Source organism: Aythya ferina (genome assembly GCF_964211825.1).
Source record: "Aythya ferina genome assembly, chromosome: 6".
In the NCBI taxonomy this organism is placed as follows: Eukaryota; Metazoa; Chordata; class Aves; order Anseriformes; family Anatidae; genus Aythya; species Aythya ferina.
In genome coordinates this window covers 18579565-18602730 of record NC_140303.1, presented here as the reverse complement: position 1 = coordinate 18602730, position 23166 = coordinate 18579565, and the positions used below count along the sequence as shown (strand labels likewise).

The window sequence follows — 23166 nt, the reverse complement described above, 5'->3', positions numbered from 1 at the left end:
TCAGCCTGTCTCCTCCTCCTTGTTTTTGTTCCTCAGATAGGGCAAAACTGAAGAGCTTGGATACAAGTCCAGGAAAAGCAGGATGAAAATAAGGTGTGAATGCTGTGTATTTCTGCTCAAAGCAAAAGTCAAATGGTACGCTACTGGTATAATGATAATGTATCTGAATGTAAACTAGGAAATTCCCTCTCTCTGCTGTGGTTTGCCACAAGTGCAACACCATGCTGTGGACTGCACTCACCAGCTGTGGTTAGGTTCCTTGTTTGCAGCTTTGTGCCTCCAGGTCCTCTTGATCCACTCTTGGGACAGCACATGAAGAGAGACCATTAGATGCCCAGTGCTACCACCTGTTTCCATACACACTCTTCCTGACTTGCCTGATCGACTCTCATCATCTTTTGCATATATTCTTGAATATGTTTTTAAAATTATAGTCCTGAAGTATGTCTCTAAAAATGAACAGAAAATGTATTATTCCCCTATATCTAGTTAGTGCATGCTGGGAAAGCATCTTTGATTTACCAGGAAAATAGAATAAGAGAAATTTGTGTTGCTACATCTCTGATGTAGCAATGCAAAAATAAACTGGGTTAATCTAGAAAGAAGGCTGGACAGGAAATTACTGCATGAACACTGAGGGAAGATATGACATTGCAGGATACTTTGCAGTATATATGTATATGTATATATATGTATACAGCTACAGTGGGTTAGGATAATTGTGGCTGTATGGATAAGAGTGCATATAGCTCACTGCATAAACTGCAAATCTACTATAGGATGTTAGGACACAGCTTTACCCATGCCCCTAGCACTGCAGCAGACCTTAATGGCAGGGATTATATTTGCTCCCAGCTGTGTGTTGAAAGACTATGGATCTGAAGTATAAAAGGATATGGGTGCTTACATCTGTAAGAACAAATGCAGAGGCTTCAGGGTAGTAGTATTCTGTCCTTACAATTTTCACAAGGTGCACTGTGAAATTCACATGTTTAATAACATTATTTTTTATTAGTTATAAAAGCTTAACTTTCCATTAGTAACTACCTTTATAGGACAATTGTACTATTGTGTGGGAGATAATTATGGAGAAATATAGGAGCATATGAGAAGAATATAGATAATATTGAGACGATGTTAACAGTTTTCTCTTATTCTAAGCTGCAGATGCTTAATTCTCCTTTGATATCTCTTTCCATAAAGATCATGGAAAAAACTTGGATTTTAAGCAGAGGGAGAAAATATCAATTGTCTCACATAAAAAGTGGAAAGTGGCTAAAACTTTTTGTGAATTATGTGAAGGGAACCCTGACAGAATCAAACACTTAATTCAAATACAGCTAACATAATTTATTTTATTTTATTTTATTTTATTTTATTTTATTTTATTTTATTTTATTTTAAAGACTCACATGATTACTCATCAGCCTCCATTTGGGAGTAGTTTTTGCATGGTGTATTCAAACACTTCTCCTGTCCCAAATATGGTGTTTACACAATTACACTGCTTAATTGTGTGTCTGATGTTGTATACCTTGGTATTCCCTAGAGCACACTCAGGTAATTGTCTTAAAATGTAATAGACACTAGAAGAAATTGTTCCTTCTCATTAAACTCTGAATTTGGATTTGCAGTAGCTGACTTGTTTGTTTAGCTCCCTTACTATCTGATCTAGGAAGTGTTTTCATTGCCTTTTTTTTTTTTTTTTTGAGTTAGCCACAACAGTTAAGTGTTGTATCTTTAACTGAAATATGTCAAAAATTTTTACAGTTATCTGGCAAATGTTAATTTTCTACAGTACAGAATTCTGTGCTAAGACTCAGTCAAGAGCTGCACAAATATACTAGACTTTCCATCAGCACTTTTTTTTGTATTTTAATTAAACAAGTAAAAATCCAACAGACTTAAATTGCATTCCAGCACCATCAGCCCTTTCTATACCCTTGTATTTCTCCTCTTCCTGAGGTGTTATTTCTCACCCAGGCATAGTAGAGCTTTTGTCATACCTACAGACTTCTCAAAAAGATACATGAGAATTGACTTTCTATTTAAAACATACACAACATTCCCTTCCACAGTACAGTTTGTATGCTGCATAGCCTGAGGAGGTAAAACAATGTTTTTTTGGAACAACAGTATGCTTAGGGATATAAGCAAAGGAGATACAGAATTAAGTATGTGCCGTTATTAGGCAATTTCTCTTTTTTGGAAGTTCTGAGAAATTGTAGCAGATTGAGAGAATTTTAGTGCATCCAACTGCATACTTAGAGTGGATTATTTAACAAAGTGCTATAATGCAACCTAGCTTCCAGTGTCTCCCCTAAAGGTGTGATCCCAGCTGTATCCTGAGTTATCTCACAGTCCATACTCCTCAGAATGTAGGTGACAGGAGAGTGCCAGGATACAGGATGGTCAGGGCACATTGTTGAACATGGTTAGTGTGCACTACGTCCAGTTTCTCCTGCATCAATTCTACCTTTCTCTGGAACATTTCTCAACTGTCTGCTAACAAAGCAATACGTTTTAGAAAAACACAGGAAGGAAGGCATATTTCCTTTCCAAACACAAACAACTACTTGAATGAGGAGAGACTCATCATTTTATGAATTAATGCCAACTCTATTCAGGAGAAATTCATAAGCTATGAAATGCTCATTCTCAAAAATGGATTTTCACACTTCCTGTCAGACTCTTCCAAAAAAGGGCGTAAAGCTGGAATGAAAAATGGATGTTCTGGAAGCAAATAAAGGGAACTGAGAAAAGTTACTAAATGAAGTCACAAGATGAAATGCAGGTGTACGAGAGCTGCAACAGCCAAGAAAGCATAGAGGAGGCAAATAGTTTCCATAGAGGCTCCCTTGTCATGCTGGGCAGTTGCATTTCACTTTAATTGACAGCTCTGTTAAGGAAGGAGAAGGAGAGAAAGTCTTGGGGCAATAAAAAAGAGCATGGAAACCACACTTGAGCTTCTTTGGGATGCACACCTTGAGAGCTAAACGTCTGTAAATGTCAAATTATGCTTACTTTTACCAACAAAGCCACAGGAAGCCGTACATGGTAACTATGTTTGGTTTTACTGAATTGCCTCAGTAAACAAATACAAAAGCATTTTCTTTTGACAGGCTTTTGACACGCATTGTGGAAGGGTTGAAACGGGGCAGGGATACACATCTCCACACAGTTTTCTAGGAAGTTTGCCCTTATTCTCTTCAGTTATCTGGATGCTATCAGGACTGTCATTACAGTAGAATGAAGAAAGTGAAATAAGAATTCATTGGGAACTTCCAGCGCATGTAAACTTACAAACTTATCTGCCACTCTTGTTACCAGTGGTGTTTAGCTGGATTTACTACCAGAAGCTAACATAGTAGAAATGTCTCTAATTCCGTTTGCAATGGCCTGCCTTGAAACAATTGATGCATGAACTCATCCACGCATATATTTAATTATTTAGCAAGGATTTTTCTTGTGTGCAAAATACAATATACACAAAATAGATCCAGATATATTATTCAAATATGTATAACAACAGTATACTGTTACTAACTCTGCCCTGGGTCATAACGGAGGACTTAGTGAAGTTGCAGCAGTTTCACAATATGCATTTTTTAATATATCATTGATAAGGACTTAACACTTGCTTCTCAATGATCAGCTCTTGTTCAAATACAGACATGTTTCTAGGCTGTTCAGCCACCTGAGCCTCCTCTTGTCATAAGCTGGTAGTAGATGGATGGGTGGATGGATGCTTTGCCTTTCCCTCAGGCTCTCTGTTGACTGTAAAAATGGCACAAAACCTAATAAATCTTGGACAAATTGTTTCCTTTCAGAAAAACTTATGGGCTCATTAAAATATTAACAATGCTCCTCCCAGGGCATGAATGACTTGGTGTTGAATGACATGTTCATCAACAGGTGTAAACTTTCTTCATTTCTGGTGAATAAAATGACTAATCCAGAGGGGAGCTCAAAGGCTTATGCCCTTTTACTCCATCTCTTGCCTCATAAGCCTCTTTTGAGCTCATGATTCAGTTGTGGATGTTCCACACCCATCCTGTTCCTAGGACAGCCAAAACCCCACCTTTTCTGTAGGTGCTGGCTTATTGTACAAGGTTGTAGAAATACAGAACAAAAAGGTGTTCCTCATACATTAGTGTCAATCACATCTGAATTGGACTGGAGAAAGAAACCTCTAAAACACACCTTATTCCAGTAGGCGTTTTTTTCTGTTTTAACTTTGCAAGTAGCTCCACAAAATGAATCTTGAAAAAAAAGTTCTTTTGCTCTGTTCATGTCCTGCTTATCTGTTATGAAGAGATCCCTTACTTTTGCTGTACACTAAAGAACTAAGAAAGATCATTTTAATTAGGGTATAGTCATTCCAAACAACGTACAGAAAAATGTAGCGGTGTTCCTTTGGAAGTTGATTCAAAATGGTATTTTTCAGTTAGTGTATCTAGGAGAAAAATGGCATTTTACTGATGGCATTACATGAAATATTTAAGCTAACATTTAAAAACCTGTCAGGGATAAGGACTGAAGAATCCCCGTGCTGCTTCAGACCACAGTCCATCCTGCAGAGTATTGCATCTCTGATGCGGGCCACAAACAGACAACTGGAAGAATCAGAACAGATAAAGCATGTGTGATATTTCCCCCTGATATTCTGCCATTACCTAATCATTTTCATTTTAGGGATTTTCCTAAACAGGCAAAGTGAGGCTGGTCAGGGCCAGTGAGGTCTGTTAGTACCCCTTGTACTCACATAGCTTTTTCCTTGGGTATTGTCAACATTTTTCTTGGTCATTCAAGTCTTTTAAATTAAAGTTTATCTGTTTGTAAACTGAAGTTTGTAAACTGAAGTTACTGTTTGTAATCTGTTTGTAAACTGCTCCATGATTTTTGCTCTTCACCTGCTGAAATCTTGGCAATTAAAAGTTAAAGCTCAGAGTGTTTTCTAGAAAACAGAGGATTCTTTAGGTTGCTTTTCTCATTGCTTTTGCAATGCAGTTTGCATCCCACTCACACTTTTAGATTCACTCAGGTGTGTGGGAAAGAAAGCTCACGGAACAGTAAATCCTGATGCTTTGGCTTGGCAACAATTAGCAGGCTTCAAACTTCCACCCTGTAGATCTGCTGGATTTTTTACTGAAATTGTATTTCCCTTTGTTGGCACAATTACATTACTTTCAACATTGTTGTGCTGGCTAAGTTTTCTTTTTAGCACTTCTACTGATCAGTTAGACTTTATACAAACCAATTAGACATTTTTTTGGGAAAATACGTCAGTGGTTCGCTTCAGGCAAATGGTGAGAAAGAGCAGGCTCATGATCTGCCAACACATTATGTTCCTACTCCTTTTCATGAAGATTGCCGTCCTCCAAAAGGGAGCTGAGGAATGCACTCACAGTGCTGCCAGGAACTCTTTATTCTCACAGTAAGAAAAGACCCGTCTCTTGCACAGAACTGAGGTGTCCTTTAGCTATACCTCCATTCTCTGGAAGGGTTGTCTCTGGCTTAAGAACCACAGTATCATGCCCTTACTGCCCTCAGTTAAATCTCCAGGTGCGCACACTGAAAACTAATAGGGAACTTTTTGGAGAGTCAGGTTCTGAGGTAGTGATAAATGTTTCTCATCAGATACTAGATTCTATTTTTAACTTGCAACCTCCTATGATTAGGATCAAATAAATGAGCCCGTTACAAATGATTGTTCCTTACCAATGAGTGCAATGCAGAGAAAGAGCCTAGCAAAATCTGAAGCCTACTACAATGAACGTAATATCTGTCTGCCAACCTTCCACAATGTGGAATGGTTTAGATAACAGTGACTTAAAATCCCTCCAGCTATATCCAGCACTTCAGTGAACAATGTGAATGAAAACTCAGTCGAGAGATCCGTGTTTGTTCCCTAAAGACTGCCTCCACAGCAGCAGATAGTTAAATGCAGATATGCATGAGTTAATTCAGAAAGTAGTATACAAATTACTCACAGGGGGAAATTTAACTCCATAACCAAACTATCAAACTGCCGGAACAGCTGTTTGTATCGCAGTAATACCAGAAACCTAACCTAAAGCTGAGACCACATTGCAACTAGTGCAATTCCTGCCCCAGGAAAATTACAGGCCATTTTCCAGTCAAAGTACACAAAAGGTGTGAGATGAATTAGCCATGGTGAGAATAAAAGCAAAACAAATAGTAACAATACCTGGCTTTTATGTACAGCTTTCAATCAGAAGGCCTTACAGTGGTTGATCCTATACTGTCACACAGACCTTAGTGTATTTATCTTCTGGTCAATTTCTGCAGGGAGATACTGTTATCCCTGGTTTCTTTATGGAGAGCTATGACTCAAAGAGACACCGATATTGCATGTGAAGTAGGGAACTGAACCAAAGTCTCTCTGCTTGTGCACTACATACTGCTCCCCAGAGAACTTTCTGCTAGTTGCTGCTCCCTAGAGAACTTTCTGCTAGTTACTTAGCTAATGGAAAGGTATCACACCGAACTATCAAGGGAGAAATAGGTCCTTGAAAGGGATTTGAAAGAGGATAAGGTAAGAGTTTTATGAATTTTCATGTGATTTTATTTCATATACACGACAGAACAAGCATAGGGGTGCACGAGGAAGGAATGAGCAAATAAACCAGCAGTGATAGGCAAAAGATCATTATGAAAGTATTAATAATCACACAGATAGCAGTGTTCCACTTCAAGATTTCCATAAAGCTGACTGGTGCCATCAACCTGCAAAAGCTCATCACGAAAGTAGGTTGTGTGTGATAACAAAGTAGGCCTCAACTGTGCAAGGTATGGCACTTCACGAAGTTGGAGTTACTCTGAGCAGGTCGCCAGCCCACCCCTGCATTGCCCTGCGCGGGTCTGGTCACACCGGAGCCGTCTCTGGTAGCAGGTGTGCTGTCTGTCCTTAAAGCTGATGGGGGTGACTTCATTCTGCTCTTCATTTTCACTGCTATTGGAAAGCAGCCTGACACATGCACATACTGAAGCCCTATCTCGCAGTTTTAGCTGTTGGTGCTCAGCGCAGATAGAGGTGCTGAGGCGCGGGCTCCCTGCCCCTGTCAGCAAGGCACCTGTAAGCTGAGGGGAGTACGCAGGAGGCAGCGCCCTGTCACCCCACTAACCAGCGCCTTCGGCACCCCACCCACGCCAACGCCACCACGGAGCGTTTCGTAACGAGCTGAGGCGATCCCCGCTGCGGGGAGCGGGCACCCGGCGCGGGGCTGCCGGGAGGAGCCTGGCGGGGACCCCGCGGGCCGCCCCCGGCCCCCGGGCTCGGCGGGGAGCGGGGCTCGGCGCCTTCCGCCCGCCTGACCCCTCACCCGGCAGCGCTCGGCGGCACAACACGGAAGCGCCATGGCGGCGGAGGCGGCGGGAAGCGGCGGCGGGTCCCCGTCCTCCGCCCGGCGGCGGCTGCGCATCATCTCCGGGCACCTGCGGGGCTCGGGCCGCGCCGCGCTGTCCCCCAGCCCCTGCAAGGCGCAGGGCGGCCCCGCCGGGCCGGCCGCCGGCTCCATCCCCAAGAAGCGGTGGGTGCGGGCGGCGAGCCGCGGGCTGCCCGCTGCGGGCGGCGGGGCGGGGGCGCGGGGGGCTCCGCGGGGGGCGGGCGGCGAAGGGGCCCTGTGAGCCCGGCTGGAGACCCGGCGTGTGCCGGCCCTGCCCGAAGTTTGGGCTGCGAGCGCCTTGCGTGCCCGGTGGCACCTGGGAGCCCAGCAGCTCGGCTCACGGCAGGGCGAACGGCAGCTCTGGGGTTCATTTCGCTGGTAAGTTGAGTACCACGGCACCGTAACCGTGGTACAGGTGCGTGTAACTTGCCATGGTGAGGCTCGCCTCTCAGGATGGTCTCGTGTTTATTTCACGATTTCCCCGTTTTCAGATGTGGATTTCCTGTGCACGTGTTGGCTTGCAGTCCCACAGGAGCATCTTCGGTCTGGGTTGTAGCCAACCTGTTCCTCTCCATCAGGCTGTGCGCAGGCACTGGTCTGCTCCGGTAGCCTATGGAGGTGGTCAGGAGGCAGGCAGGGCAAGCAGCGGGTAAGAGAGTTGATGTTCCTTTGAGGAAAATCCCTTCAGCCCATGATTTGCTATGAACCTCTTTTCTCAAGCAAGCTTTGATCAAGGGATCAAAGATCAAGGGGTGATCTGAATTATTTTAACAGATCATTAGTGGCCCAAGCTGAGCTTGCTGCTTTGAGACAACTGGGATGTAACATTTGACTTCATGCCTATGACAAAGTTTGAAAGCCTTTGATATCCCCTCCTGCTGAGGGGATTTGATGTTCTTGCAGGAGATGCATCAAGAGCACTGCTCACCAAGAGAAATGGGTTGTGCCAAAATCGTTGGATTCCAGGTCGAGTTTTTCTTTGGTTTGAGCTTAGGAAGAAATCATTGTTTCTGAAAAATGCCAGTTTAGCTAGTTCTAATGGATTTACTTTAAATGAATTCTCATGTAATTTCTACAGCCAGTTCCTGCATCCTTGAAGAGCGGCAGAAACATGCTTTTGTGAAGATGCATATGACCCTAAAGATAGCTTCTTTTGTGGAAACGCAGGCATGGTGACCTTACACCTGTACTTCTTCTACAAGTTAAGGACGTTGGCCTCCCATACTGCTATTCACTGTAGGAACGTGAAGAACTGATATTTCTGCACCATACAACTTGTTCTAGATTAGTAATGTTATGTTGCTTCAAGGAATTTATGATCAAAGTGAAACAACTGCAGGATGCTTTGTTGTGAGGGTGTAAAGAAGCTGCTAGAAAGTTTGATGCCCATCATAGGTGCAGCTGTCTTGATATATCTAGAGCTCAGCATTTTTTGTATGTATGGAAATAGAACCTTGCAGGATCTGTACCTCTTATTTTTAGGTGTTCACTCTGAATATGAGATCTAGCTGAAACGTATTTCAGGTGGTAGGTGTTAAAAAGTTTGTGATACTTAAATATTAGCTTGGGTATGAGGATCTAGGTGGAGTTTTTATTTCAAGATAATGAGTTTTGAAGTGAGTGATGGGAGGGTAGGGATAGGGTGGAGATGATTCTGTTGCCTGTAGTGATTCGGAGGTGGTAAGTGATGAATGCCAGAGTCCTGTTCCAGCGACTTCCAGCTGATCCGGAGCTGGCTGACCCATTCAGAAGATCGGGAACGTACTGGGCCAGAATTCTTGTCAGTTATAGGTGGGTCTGAGTGGCTGTCTTGGTGGCTGAGATTACTTGGTGAAGATGGAGAAGGTCTAGGGGGTCTGGAATATCCATGGACAGGTGGGAAGGTCTGTGAGGCCTTATAAATTGAAGGCTGATAAGGGAGTTGAGAGGACGTGGGAGGGATAGGGTAAGATTTCAAGATGGAAGTTAAACTATGTTGAAAAAATAACATGGTTTCTGAAGTTGTTCACCTTAAAAACATTAAATTCTAACAAAGGTGCTCTTGCTTGAATGAGAAGGTAAATTACTGGGATGGAATTGAAGAATGCTACAGACTGACTATAACAAATACCTGAAGCTTGCTGAAAGTAAGGAATTTTTTAAAATCAGCTTATTAGCTTTGTTCAGTTAGTGAGAGGTTTAGTACTGGACTCTCTCAGCATTTAGGTAAGCTCACTTTTACCTGTGTGGTAGTTTTACTTGGGTAGTGCAAAGACACTTGTATAAGGCTAGGGGCTATGATGGATGCAATGAAATTTTTTCCAGAGTTCTTTGTATGGACAGAAATATTTGGCAAAAGTATAATTAACAGTCCTTGTTTGAATATACACTGATATAAGTCCCTAAGCAAAACTGATAACAACAACAAAAAAGCACCTCTTAAATGAAAGCTTGGAGAATCAGGCAGGGAGACAGCCTGACCTCTGAGGTCATGTGTCGGGTGTAAGAGGCTAGGCCTGGAGCTCCTGCGGGGGTTTTGAGGTGGTGATCAGGCATAAAGAAACTTGAGTGCTAGAGCACTTGTTTGAGTGTATACAAGCTGTAGAAAATGTGTTAGACCTGAAAGGTTAATAGCTGAACTTGCATTTCAGGCTGTGAGTACTGAGCAATGGAGCATGCAGAAGATAAGCCAGTTAAATACAATAGGTCTTTGAAGTGTAAAACCAAGTCTAAGGAGGTTGGGTTCTTTGGTTAATTATATTTTACTGAAAAGGGATTGTGCCATGTTCTGTGCTTGACATGCTCTGGAAACGCTTCTTTATTTCAATTCAAAGGTGTCTAGACCCCAGTGAAGCTGATCTTTCAAATAACAGAAGACACCTAAGTACTTTAACTTTGTCAGAGTTGTGTCTTTAGGTCTTCAAGCAGGTTAAAAGGTCCTGAAACTGTTTAAAATAAAGCTTGAAACTTGTGAACTGCTTCTGGAAAATATTTGGTCTGTATGGATATTCACACTTCCCAAGTGTGCAATTATTGCACCAAGTTGTAAGTTACCTTTAGGCTTGAAACAAGTTAATATGTACCAAATTTTATATTGATATCGAATTAATATATATTTTTTTGCAGTCTATTCAGTTTAATAGGGCTTAAGTGTATATCTTTGCATAATTGCAACTTGAGAGAGACACAATATTGAACTTGGCAGCTACTTTTCCTACGTCTCAGGAGAAGAATAATGAGAATTTCAGAAACTAATGTGACATCCTGTGTTAGGAATATCCTGAAGACAATGTTTTCATAAGTTACTGAAAAGCTCGACTGAAAAATCTGGTAAGCATAACTGACCTAGAGATGGTACAGTGATGCTGTGTGTCTTTAAGCAATATTACGACAATCCAAACCCAGATGCTTTCTTCCTGTGGTCTCCTATTAAATCTGCCTATGATGCTTCAGCTTTTCTACCTCTTTTTGAGCTATCAGTTTAATTTTTCCTAGCAAAGCTTCAGCCTAGGTACCTTAATCAAAATTCTCTGTGTTCTTTAGGCCGGTTGCATCTTTCCTGTAGTGTTTGAAATAGTCAAAGCTTTTGACAGACACTTACACCAGATCTATATACAACACTCTCCTTGTGTTGTATTTCTTCTGCAAAGTAGAAAACTTGCTATGACTAAAAAAAACTGTTCTGATACTTATCCTGTAGTCACTAGACACTGACCTGTAGAAACACTGCTTTCTTGTTGACAGTCTGAAGACCATGCTGATAAGGACCTTACCCAGCCATTTTTCATCACCAGTGAGGATAGGAAGGAGAGTATCTGAGTTTCTGTGGGTGTTCACCTAATTGTCCCTGCTTCAAAATAAAAATGCCCGTGAAGGCAAACCAATATGTTTGCAAGTTGATGTGTTTAAAGATTACAGCATGCTTCTTATTTTATAAAATTACTATTATCAAAAGGAAAAAAAATCAGAAAATATAAGCTACATTATGCTTAGAGGAGCATCCTCTTGAAGGAAGGATGCACTGTAAGTGTGCTGTATGAGTGGAGAGCCTTATGCACAGCAAGAGTGGAGAGATGTTACTTCTTTGTACCATTCCTGGTTTGAATTTTATTAATTCAGTGCTGCAGTGAAAAGTGGGGGTCACAGTTATAAATTGCTGTGTGTCTAAGCTTTAAAAAGTTGATGGGCCTACTAAAAAAATTAATAAAATCTTGAATTGGAAAAGAATTCTTCCTTAAGTGTTTTTTCAAAACTTTACGTTATACTGTTGACTTTTGGTGACTGCTAAGTCCATTTTCCTGGTGAGACTTATGCTAAAAATTTAGCAAATGGAGCAAAAAAAGCACTGACTTTCCCATCTCTTAGTGGGGAAGCTTTTCTCCGGTGTGATGAAGAGAGGTTTGTGGCTCTCTTATGGTTGTTACAGGCACACTGTTAACTAGAATAAGCCAAGGGGTGAACGTACAGGCAGCCATCTGCCCTTTAGCAAGTTAAAACCCAGGCTGCTCAAGGTAACTTGTTAACATCAACATGCCTTTATCTAGACTTCTGCAATTCTTGCTGATAACAGTAATGACAATGCCAAGCAGAACGTGAATCAATGTATAAAGATGCTTCTTAACAAGTAACTTCAAAGAGGGATCATATCATCAACAATACTGAGACACTTCTTTGCAGTATGCTTTTTGTGTCATGTAAATTTAAATGATGTCTAGTGCAAATGCTAGTTTATAATTGATGAGGTAAACGTGCATTATTCTAGTTCATCTGTAAGTGCTGTTCTATGAAACCTACCCTGAATGAAGGGCTTGATTTGTGATTTCATGGTTACTGCATTCCTTAGGATAGTTCACTGCAGTTGGTAAAGAGGAATTCCTGGTATTCACAGGAATACACATCTATGCTCTTATGAGTACTTTAAAACTTCTAAAGACTTCTTGTATAACAGTTTTTATTCTGAGCTAAATTCATGGTCTATTTAGATTGGAGACTGAAGACTCAAATCTATTTAGATTTGAGACTGATAACACCAAAGTGTAAGGTTAGCAACAGAGGTTGAAGGAAGTCTGGGGAGTCGAGGGAATGTTTCTTAGATTCAGCTTTTCTTCTGTAGGTATCTGAAGTTCAGTAAGCAGCATCAAAATTTTGTTTGAAAGGTTAGATTCCATATGTGACTTGTTACGTGTTTGTAATGGCACTAGCTTTTTAGGAAACAGTGTTTTTTAAGCAAAACTTGACATTAAGCTAAATCCTAACATAGCTGGCTTCTGAGCTTAAGGTAGTGGAAACTTTAGGCAAAGAAGGAAAGGGCTGATCCCTCTAGAGTCTTAAATCAAAGTGCACAAGCCTGTTGCATTGAGGAAGGTGTGGCAGTTCACAGGAGGCTTTTGTGATTACATCAAAGCAGGTAATTGCTTGTTAAGGTTATTGCTTGAAGTATAGGAACAGATAAGGTAATCTGATTCTCTCACGGAAACACTAGCCTGATTAAAGATGTCATTTGCTGTTGCATATGAAGTTGCATTTGCCTTCAACTGCTATCTGTTATCTAAGTAGTCATGTCTTTGAGCAGATGGCATGTAAGAAATGTCAGGATTGAATTAATTTAAAAATCAAAAGATCCAACAGAATAGTTATTATATCAAGTAAACCAAAGTGAATGTATTAATTGGTTAAATTTTACTAGAAAAAACATGCAAATAAAAGTGTAAAACATGCTCAACATATTAAAGTACAATATAGATTATTATGGGAAAATAAGTAGCTACTTCTGAAAAGCAGAATTTTGTAGATCAACTTCTTGATATCTACTGAGGTCTGAACTCCTGTACAAGAAATTGAATGTACATAGCTATGTAGTTAAACCTAAGATTTGCGTAAGTTGAGTAGAACAGTCTTTGCTGACACAATAGACAACAATAATTACTTTGACTTCCTAGAAACTACTTTGACCAGGAGTAAACTAAAGACATCTGCCGTGTGTGTAAGAGTTGCAGTCAACAGGAATTTACTGTAATGTTGCTATACATCTTAGTAGAGAATAAATAATGTGAAATACTAAAAATCAGTTGTCGGTTCAATGTGGTGGACAAGCTTGATGGATGTCTCCATGGCCTTGTTACATCCAAAAGTTGTTCTTGTATGCAAGCCTTCTGGGTTGATTGTATAGGCCAAAAAGTATTCTTTAGTGGTTATCTGATGCATTTGCTATAGAGCATGCTAAAAATCCTCTATGTGATGGATAAAACAGTCTTGTCCAGGATCTGAGTTTGTTTTACTTGAAAAAATAAACAGCATACTGTTCATTTGTTTGAAAAGCGTTTAAGTGGTTATTCCTTTACTGCCTGGAAGTAGCCATGTGCACGTATTTTTGCAGTAGAGCAGTCCCTTGAAAGATAAATATGAAACTGGTATTGACTGAAGTAGTACATGTATATGGAATAGAAATAGCTCCTTTAAGGTAGTCCCTTGCATAAGAATCATCATTTGGCTAAGTGCGTACTGAGTAGTATAGGCATAATATCTTGACTTTCTTCATACTGATTAAAGATTAATTCACTTAATTCACTAAACGACATAAGCTTTCTACAAGAGAACAGTGGAGAAACACCAATTTCCTTGTTCCTTGGGGCTTTGCTAATTAAAACATGGTGAAATGTGGAGTAATGAAGTAGTTGAGGCTAGTATCTCCTTTTTTTTGGTCAGAACAGTTTTAAACAAATAAAAAAAAAAACACACAACACTACTCTGGAGTACCTGGTTCCTTCAAGTCTTTTATGCCTAAAATTTTGTCTACAGTTTCAGCTTATGGTAGATCTAAACTACTGTAAATGTGAACCCAGGTTCATGTTGCTGTACCAGGTATTTAGCAAACAGAATAGCAGCTGTATTATGTGTATGTGCAAGTGCAGGGGTTTATCTGGAGTGCAGGCTGCAGAACCTCAGTGTTTCTCAATTTATAAAAACAGGCATTTTATTTGACTTGAGAGTGGCTACTTCTGGTTTGCTGCAGGGGAAGGCTCGGTGAGAGGGCAGAAGTATGACGAGCACAGCAGATATTCCCTGCCTGCAGCCTGTCATTCTTCTCCGGATAAATAATGCTTTCACAAAGCAGTTCTTGAAGTGGTTCCTTGGGCTACGTTCCCTTTCATAATTTCCAGACACCTAATCCTAATTTACTGCTGTCTCCAGAAGCTCTCTGGAGCGGCTTGCCGGCGTAGTGGTTGAGAGGTGTGCCTGTGTGACCCACACAGGCCCGTGCCCCACAGCAGAGGGAGGGCAACCTTATGCGGTCACCTCAGGAGGTTCAGAACCCTCTCCTGTAGGTGTTCCGAGTTGGTAGCCGGAAGTCCAGCTGAGGTGAGCCTTGAGTTGCTGTTTGGGTAACGTCCTGCCTTGCAACTCCTTACACAGCACTGTAACACCACACACCTGCTCCCGGCCTCGCAAGAGCACCACAGCCAGGAGGACGTGTGCGTTCGTGTGGCGACGTGAGGCAAGCAGCCCGTGCGAGCCCTTCCAGCTGCTGCTTCAGTCCTGTTCCCAAGATCTGCTGGCTCTTGGGCAGCACAATAGGAGTGGTGCTTAAAGGCAAGGCGTCACCTAATGATTGAATTGAAAACCCTGGTGGGTATTGTGGGGAAATCACTGTGGGCGTTTTGGCTCTGCTCCCGCCGAGTTGCATTGATGGGTTGGATGGCACCGTCTTCCATACTGCTGTAGGATGGCTGCACTGAAGAAAATAAGAGAAATGATCATTGCCCATTTAGCAAAGTAGCCTGTTTCAGTTTGGAACAGAAAGCACCAGATCTTCAAGTTCTTTGGTAGAAGGCCGAGGGAGTTCTGTTGAGGTTTGTGTGCTTGGACAGCGTATCTGTATAACAAGTTCGGCATTGGCATTCTTCATTAAATCACCTGCTGCTACTGAAGTAAAATTCATTGATTACTTTAACTTGGTTCCAGTATTTCACTGAACATAATCTTGTAACTTCACCATAAGTGGAAAAAATGCCTGCTTCTGATGTTATCAACGTGTTTTAAACCTACCCTGGAAGATAAAAGGCTATAATAACTGTTGGTGATATTTTTTCTTTTAAAAGTAAAAACTCCTCGACTGTCAGTTCTCTGCATTGTGTGTGTAATTATTTGGTGTATAATTATGGCATGAATTTGGAACTACTAAAAGATTGCATCAATGTTGTAATTTCCATGGGAATTAAACTTTTGGATGCTCAGCTTCTGTACCTGCTGGAGGCCCTGTGCTGCTGCTTAAGCTTTCTAGGGAAAGGAAAACATTTTCAAGCAGTCATAGTGCCTGTCACTAAAACATGAGATTTGGAGAGGGCTGGCAGATGTTTTAGTTCAAATGCTTGGGTCTGGAGGATTCAGCCTGCCCCGGCTGGGGGAAGGCTGCCACCTCGTGGGCTTCTGTGCGATTTTTCAACGCCTTTATTTTATTTATTGTGTGTGCTGTGGTCTGCACAGCTTCTTGCCTCGCGTCTCTGTGGTTATTCAATAGGCAGTTCTTCAGAAAAGCGAAGAGATATTTTATTTGTTGAAAAGACGTTGCTGTTAAAATGTAAATATATATAAATTCTTATTACATGGAGTCAAACTAGTATTTCAATGCTGCCCATTGTAATGAAAGTGGAATGTTTAAATTCAGTTAACCTAAGCAAGTTGTTTCCGCAACACTTGCTCCTGTTGTCACTGTTTCCATGGTAACTTTTTTCTTTCAGGTTTTTTCCTTTCAGGCAATATCATTACTTATTTTACACATATATTATGTGTGTGTAATATGTAAGTGTGTATATACAATACCAAAAATGTAAACCAAAGCTTGCTTTTGACATGTTGAGCACTTCATCCATTTCTGTACTGAAATTATCATTTCAAAGTTAGAAGGCAAGGAAGAACGGGTCACTTTCTAACACTTCTGGCTAAAATAGTCCATATATGTCAAAGACAAAAGTAGGGTTAATGAGCTTGACTTTTTGTTGAAGTCAATGTACCTGAACAGGAAAGCTGTCATCTTTAAATGAGACAGCTTGGGCACGATATAAAGCTTAGCAGCACTGAGTTTAAAACAAGAATAATGACAAGTGTTAGAGAGAGGCCATGTTGCTTACCAGAGGCCCTGTCATTTATGAATTGGAGCTGAGTAATCAGACACTTTCCTTTTATATTCTGGTTTTGTAGGCTTCTTCTTTAGGAAGCCACATGCAGTATTTCCTCTAACTCCGTGCAGCGTAGGCGTGAGGTGCTAGGAACCACTATACGTAAATCAGATAGCGGTTCCCAGATTGGCAGTGCTCCCTGGTGTGATGGATCAAAGGAGGAAATAAATGCCAGATGACTCAGTACAAAACAGCCCTTGCTGCCTCCAAACAGAAACCTCGGAATTGCTTGGTATAGCACCGAATGTAAAAATTAGATGTTTGCAATGAACTTCCTATTGTGTTTACCTGTGAGGTGGTACAAAGCCGTCCATTATGTCGGGGGGAATGCCCGACCTTGTGGTAGGAGGTAGCTGAGATGTTTCAGAACCTGCTGTTTTGCAAACATGTTAACTGTTGTGTTAGTTTTATGTAATTACTCTCAACACACCACTAACGAGTTGTGTTGTCTTTCAGAGGAAACCATTATATGCTTATTTCATTCAGGAATAGTTGATCCTGAAAACTTACAAAATTTGACTTCTTAACCTCCGTTTGGTATTTTAAAACCTGATGAAAGCACCAGGTGCTTTAACACCAACCTAGGAAAGCAGGGCTGCAGGAAGGGCAAGGAACAGGGAACAAAGTCAGCTTAGCAGAAAGAGCTCCTACGTGGATCTCTGCTCAGGGCCCTAATAGTGCCTCCCCTGAATTTGGGGAGAGGTGTCTGTCCATACAGACATCAGGACTGGTGGTAGTTTCAAAGCTGCACTTATTTGGTTTATCATATGTTGGCATTCCTTTAGAGCCTGGTCCTTTGTGTCTTGATCTGTCTGATCATCTTTAGCTTTGTTGCTGCTTTCTCTGCCCTGTTCCATGTATCACACTTAGCAGCTTAGCAGCACTGCCTTGAAGGAGCCACCCTTCAAAAATAGGGAGAAGCTGCATAAGCCTTTGTCAAATTTGGTTTATTAATATCAAGTCTGTTCTGACTTTACATAATTTGATAAACCAAAGAGGTCGGGTGTATAGAAATACTCCATTCAGTCACCAGAGGGAGAAATCTTGCCTTGACAAAGACTGCAGTCCTAGACACTGTTTCATCAAACAGTTTAATTTGGCTGCAATTTTAGTCAATTCCTCAGCATGTAGGAGCAACGTGCACTGGCTGTTTGACAAAAACGTATCAGTTACGAAGTACTTGAAGTTCCCTGTAAAGCTTGCTTAAGAAGTGCTAAGCTTGTCAAAGGCTTGTTGAAATGTCGGTTTCAAACAGCTGTACTAAGTGTGCGTGTTTTCTTCCATTTGATTCCTTAAAGGCCATGTGTACAGGCAGTTTGAAGAAAATGGGCTTTGATTAAGGCAAGTCTAATTACAGCACCTGTAGTACGTCAGCAGCACATGTTAGTGTTATCTCTGTAATGAATGCCCTTGGTAATTGATCAGCACCCAGTTACCTTGCATGTAAAGCTGGAATTAAAACTGCCTTGAGGCAGAGGTTTCTTTGAGTTGCAGTTTTTTTTTGTTTGTTTGTTTTTTGAAATAGTCATCACTGATCATTGTCAGTATGCTAACACTCTTATTTATATAAATATTTTTTCTCCTTTAAGGCAAGAACTTCTGAAGTGGAATGGATGGGGATATAATGACTCAAAATTCATATTCAATAAGAAGGGTCAAGCAGAATTTACAGGGAAAAGGTAAGCTGGAAACTTATATCACTGGAGTAAAATATTTAATGTAGTAAATTATTATTATTTTTTTTTTTGAAAAGAGGTTAAAAACTGCACTGTTCAGTTAAGCTGAAAGCAACAGAAAGCTTCCTCTATCTCATAGAATAGGTCATTAGTTCTGCATTTAACAGGTTTACTGAATTTTACACGCAGCAGTGAAACTTCCCCTGGAGGAGTGTAATCAGACCAAGAATCTGCACCACCACCTAAAGATTTAGGAAAACATGCAGCAGTTCTGTGGAGTTGTGCCAGTTTTGAGAATCTCATGAAAGTCAGCAAGTTATTTTACTTTAACTTTTGATTTGTTTTAGGTTTCTTAAACTTTGTGCATGGAGCTACTCCATCCTCCTAGTTTTAAAAACAAAAATTCCTCTACAGCTGTGTGTTTTGTGGTGGCAGCATACATTTTTGATCTATTGCCTGCTAGCCCTTTATAGAGCAGGTTTGTTTTTCTGAGAAATATCCATTTCAGTAAATACAGCATTAATTCTACTTCAAGATCTCTTTACTTTATTCCAGTGTATTTTAAGTCTGTCACCTGGTATCTTATTATTCCCTTTTGCCTGAAAGGAAAGGAGTCTTGCAGTCTTTTTAGTTTAAAAAAATAATAAATATGCTTTCAGTAAGAGTAAAAATAATGATGATAATGATAAGGAAGATCAATAAGTTTGCTAGGGTACTGTCCTTCAGAAAAGCTCCTCCTTGTTCTTTGAGTTTCTGTAAACTAGCATTAGCTAGTTTGAATTGCTGCAAAAATCTATCTCTGGTGTTGAATACTAATGCTGAATCTCTTAATTTTCAGGCCCAGGTTAAAATGCAAAGCCTTAACTAAGGCATGAGTTCACTGTATGCTATTCAGGGAGATCGTGGCGATCTCTCCTTTTGCCAGGATTCTAGCCCTTGTTACTCTGTCAGTCATGCTTTCATCTGATATCTTCAGTTTATCTGGGGTAGGTTACGCTGCAGAGGAAGAATTTATCAGGGTGATTTGAAAGAGGTAAAGGTGTAGGGCTAGGTGTAGGGGAGAATGGTGTTTTTTTCCCCCACCTGCATTTTCTCTAACTGTATGAGAAAGTATTAGAAAGGCCTTGTTGGCCCCCACCAGTGTAGTTTTCATGGAGTAGTTCCTCTCAGTGGTGAAAGAAAGGTGGGGCTGTTTAAAGAAAGAATAGGAGCCTGGCTTCTGGTGATCAATTGCGATTTTAATCCAGTAGCATCTGTGAAGATTACGTTGGAGATGCCTTTTAGTATCTACTCTTGCTGTTTGCACAAGACTCAGTTGTATCCCCTCCTCTACCTTCCTTCCATGCTGTGAGGAGTCCTGGGCCCTTTCTAGTCTGTGCTTGTAAGGCCCTTTGGTCTTTACAGTGGCTGTTCTCTGAAACTTCTCCAGCTCTTTGACATATTTTTGGAAATGCAGAGCCAAAAATGTGCACAACACTCAAGATGGGGATGCACCAGGGTTCTGCAGATCAGTGTAAAAAAATAATCTGTCTTGTTTCTCATACCTGCCTTGATGATGTATAAATGAAGATGCCTTGATTTTTTTTTTTCCTGTACTGACTACTAGTCTAGTTCAGCAAAATATGCATGTAACACTTTATTTGTTTATTTTTTTGTTCTTGTGGTTACATCACAGCTCATCATTCTTCATTTGTCTGCTCAGTTAGGAAGGAGCTTGGAACTTTAAAAATACCATCAGTGTGCTATGTCTACGTGAAAGACCTTAGTATCATTCACCTGTTTGGAGAGTCCACTGTTCGTTCCAGATCACTGATGCAGGAATTATATAAACTGGACCAGTGTGTGGCCAGTGTGTAGCTAGTTGCACTCCTGAGTCTCTCTTGGACTCAGGGCTCAATAAGCCCTGACCCTTCAGCCTGAAGAAGAACCTTTCCTTCAGTTCTGTAGCAATGTATTTTCTTTAGTAGCAATTGAGGTAGAACCCCTGTGGAAATCCAGAGGAGTGTGTTCACTGCATCCCCATTATTCACTTTCTTTTCACGTGGTCATAGAGCTCGAGGGGTTAGTGAAACAGGAATTTTCTTTATGGAAGTTGTGCTGACTGTCCCAATAGACCATGCTTATCTACCTGTCAAATGATCTTTATTACTGGCTCTACTATCTCAGCAGAGGTAGAAGATACTTGTCTGAACAAATAAACCTGTTTTTCCAGGGAGGAAAGTAAGGTGTCTTTTTGTTTTGTGTTTTCAGGGACTTCTTGCACAATCAACATATGTACAAAGCTTACCCCTGAGTAACAAATCGTAATTGTGTTTTGTGCAGTAAATTCACTAACACTCTCTCTCCTGGGACTTTTGTCTGTCTTGAGTTAGTTGTTAGATTTCTGTTTGAACTTACTCAAGGACAAATTAAAGGTAAGATTACCTTTGTAAGCTAGTTGTAGCAATAGGTGGGCAACACCAAAAACTATGTCTAGAGAAGAAACGCCAAGCTGAGACAAAGTGCTCTGTACCACTGCAGACTCACAATTTACGTTAAACTTTTGTCGTATACATTTGTTGCTTGTTGTGCTTTTCTGTCTACAGAATTCACTTACCTGTTCTATATGGATATGATGATACATAACAGCAGTCACAGGAGGGATCACAGAAAATAGTCTTCCAAGCTGAAGAGTCCAGCTGAATTAAGATATAGTTGTAGCCTTTCATCTCTAGGAATACTTTTTTGTTTGTTTGTTTATCCCAACGAGGTGAGCTGGAAGGTAGTTAAGATGAGGAAACAAAAGGAATTGTTCTCCTCGCACAATTGGTGACTTAATTGTAGCTGAGAAGGACAAGGTCATAACTGGATAGTCATGGTAATTAAATAATCCTGGAGGAAAGATCCATGGGGCCTAATGCAGTGATGTTATATACTATAGGATAGTCAACTGCTGAAAACTCTTCATACAAAAGGAGGGGCTTTGTTTTCCTTTTTTCAGAGAGTGCTTGTGCATATATCGTAAACATGGACAAGGTGTGCAGATGTATGCAATTAAGTTGCTACCTCACTAGGGTTTGAGTATGGGCCCAGCCTCACTTGTTCTTTCATTTGATATGCATGACTATAAACAGCTCCTCTGTCTCTTGTCTTGTAACTAACTCTTCATCTGTCACATGGCTAAGCTCTTGCCGAGGGGTTGTGACAGACACATTCATGGCACTTGATGGGTTTTGATGCATTTTGAGGATGAGAGAGGAACCTTTGACTCTGTTTTTCTTGAAACCATTCTAAGGTATATTGAGCTGGGTTTGTGTGTCTGAGGTTGCTTTGGTTTACATTGCAATGTGTCTGTACATACATGCCCTCTGTCTGTAACTGATTTGTAAACTATGACACTTTTCTACATTACTGGGAGATCTTTCTTAAAAATGAAGATGGGCGGGGTGGAATGTCTGAAAAGCCACATGCTACAATTCCCAAATATCACAAAGGAACATAATTTCTAAGTTGTTGACATTTTCTTTGATTTTTGTGTGAAGTATAGAACATAAATAAAAATACGCAGTTGCATGAAAACTAAATGAGCAGAAGCTTTGCAGACTTCTTTAAATCCATTTTTTCATCTAACTTAGTATTTGTGCTTATGTAGAATCAAAAGAAGTGTATCTGACATACATTCTTTTAATTGAAAATGACCCTGTGTAATATTGAATTTTCAGGTACAGATTAGGTGGTATGGTATTACCTACTTTTAAGGAATGGATAGAAAAAACCTTTGGAGCAAGTCTGGAGCACAAAACTACCTCTAGAGTAAGTAAATAGCTGAACCAGTTCCTTTGAACGTTAATTGTGGTGATTGTCAAAAACAGATTGTTAAAGATGATTCAGCTGTTCGTCCTGAAGATTGCCTCCTATATAATTTATTTAAATAGTGTATTGTAACGCTTCAGAGTTGCTGTTTGGTGTAGAAATATTACATGAAACTTTCAGTGATTTAGCTTGACTTGTCATCCTACATCAACTGGTAGTACTTTAATTGGACTAAATGTCTCCTACACAGAGAGGTTTTAGTTCTTGTTTGTAGGCTGCTTTTCAAGATTGTAGAAACTGTTAGCCTAGATGGAATTATTGTTTATGCAACTGTAATCACCCTTTGTGATGACAAAGGTGGAAGATACAGTAACATTCAATTGTATGGTGTTTTTAGTGTATTTAATGTTATCCAAGTTCTTATTTGACAGTAATATTTTTCCACATCTGGATGCTGAAAACTGACTACCAGAATACCTAAGATTGAACTGAATGTTTAAAAAAAAAATCAGAATATTCTGGGTTTTCTGAAGTATACATATTATGCTTTTCAAAAAGAATAACTCAACTTGGAGTGAGGTCATTTTAGGAAGAATTCCTTTGAGGCTGCAGGCTTCTGACTCGGTAACTGCCTAAGCAGCATGGGAAGCAGGCTGTGCTGTATGCTTGTATGATGACTGCACAGTGACTGCAGTGATACTGCTTCAGTAACGTTTTTTTAGCCATTACTTGAGTAACTTGAGTTCAAGATTTTGTTTTCCCTGAAGCAGGTCATCTCATTGGGCCTGAAAACTTGAGCACTTCAGTCTTCTGCTAGTCAAGCCATTCTTTCATCTGTTATGACTTGAGGTCTTCCCATGTGACAATATATTTCAGAAATGTTTGTCTTGATGGGATTGTTTTCCTTGACTGAGGTTGGTCTTGACTGGCAGGTGCTCGGAGCAAAATTGCTTTAATTCACTGTGACCAGTGGTCCTGAGGGCAGTTGTTCCCTTCCTACATGTATAGAAGATACAGAATAAGCAGAACTGGGGGACTAGGGCAGATTCTTGAATATTATCTTGATTCTACAACACATCCTGAAGAGCTAGTTCACAGGATACCTGCCAGCAGTGTGTATCTGGACTTCTCGTA

The 23166-nt window shown here is 40.6% G+C and overlaps 1 protein-coding gene across 2 annotated transcripts in view; it reads left to right on the top strand.

Moving 5' to 3' along the window:
- Window positions 1-7331: 7331 nt before the first annotated feature.
- Window positions 7332-23166, top strand: part of AGPS (alkylglycerone phosphate synthase) — a 51849-nt gene continuing 36014 nt past the window's right edge. The window contains exons 1-3 of one of the 2 annotated variants that reach the window (XM_084524588.1): window positions 7332-7553; window positions 18154-18243; window positions 21942-22032. In XM_084524588.1, coding sequence (XP_084380714.1) covers window positions 7381-7553; window positions 18154-18243; window positions 21942-22032 — 354 coding nt within the window. In that variant the 5' untranslated portion in view covers window positions 7332-7380. Of the gene's footprint in view, window positions 7554-10657; window positions 10719-18153; window positions 18244-21941; window positions 22033-23166 lie in introns of those variants that run through there. The other variant, XM_084524589.1, reaches the window with a different exon arrangement.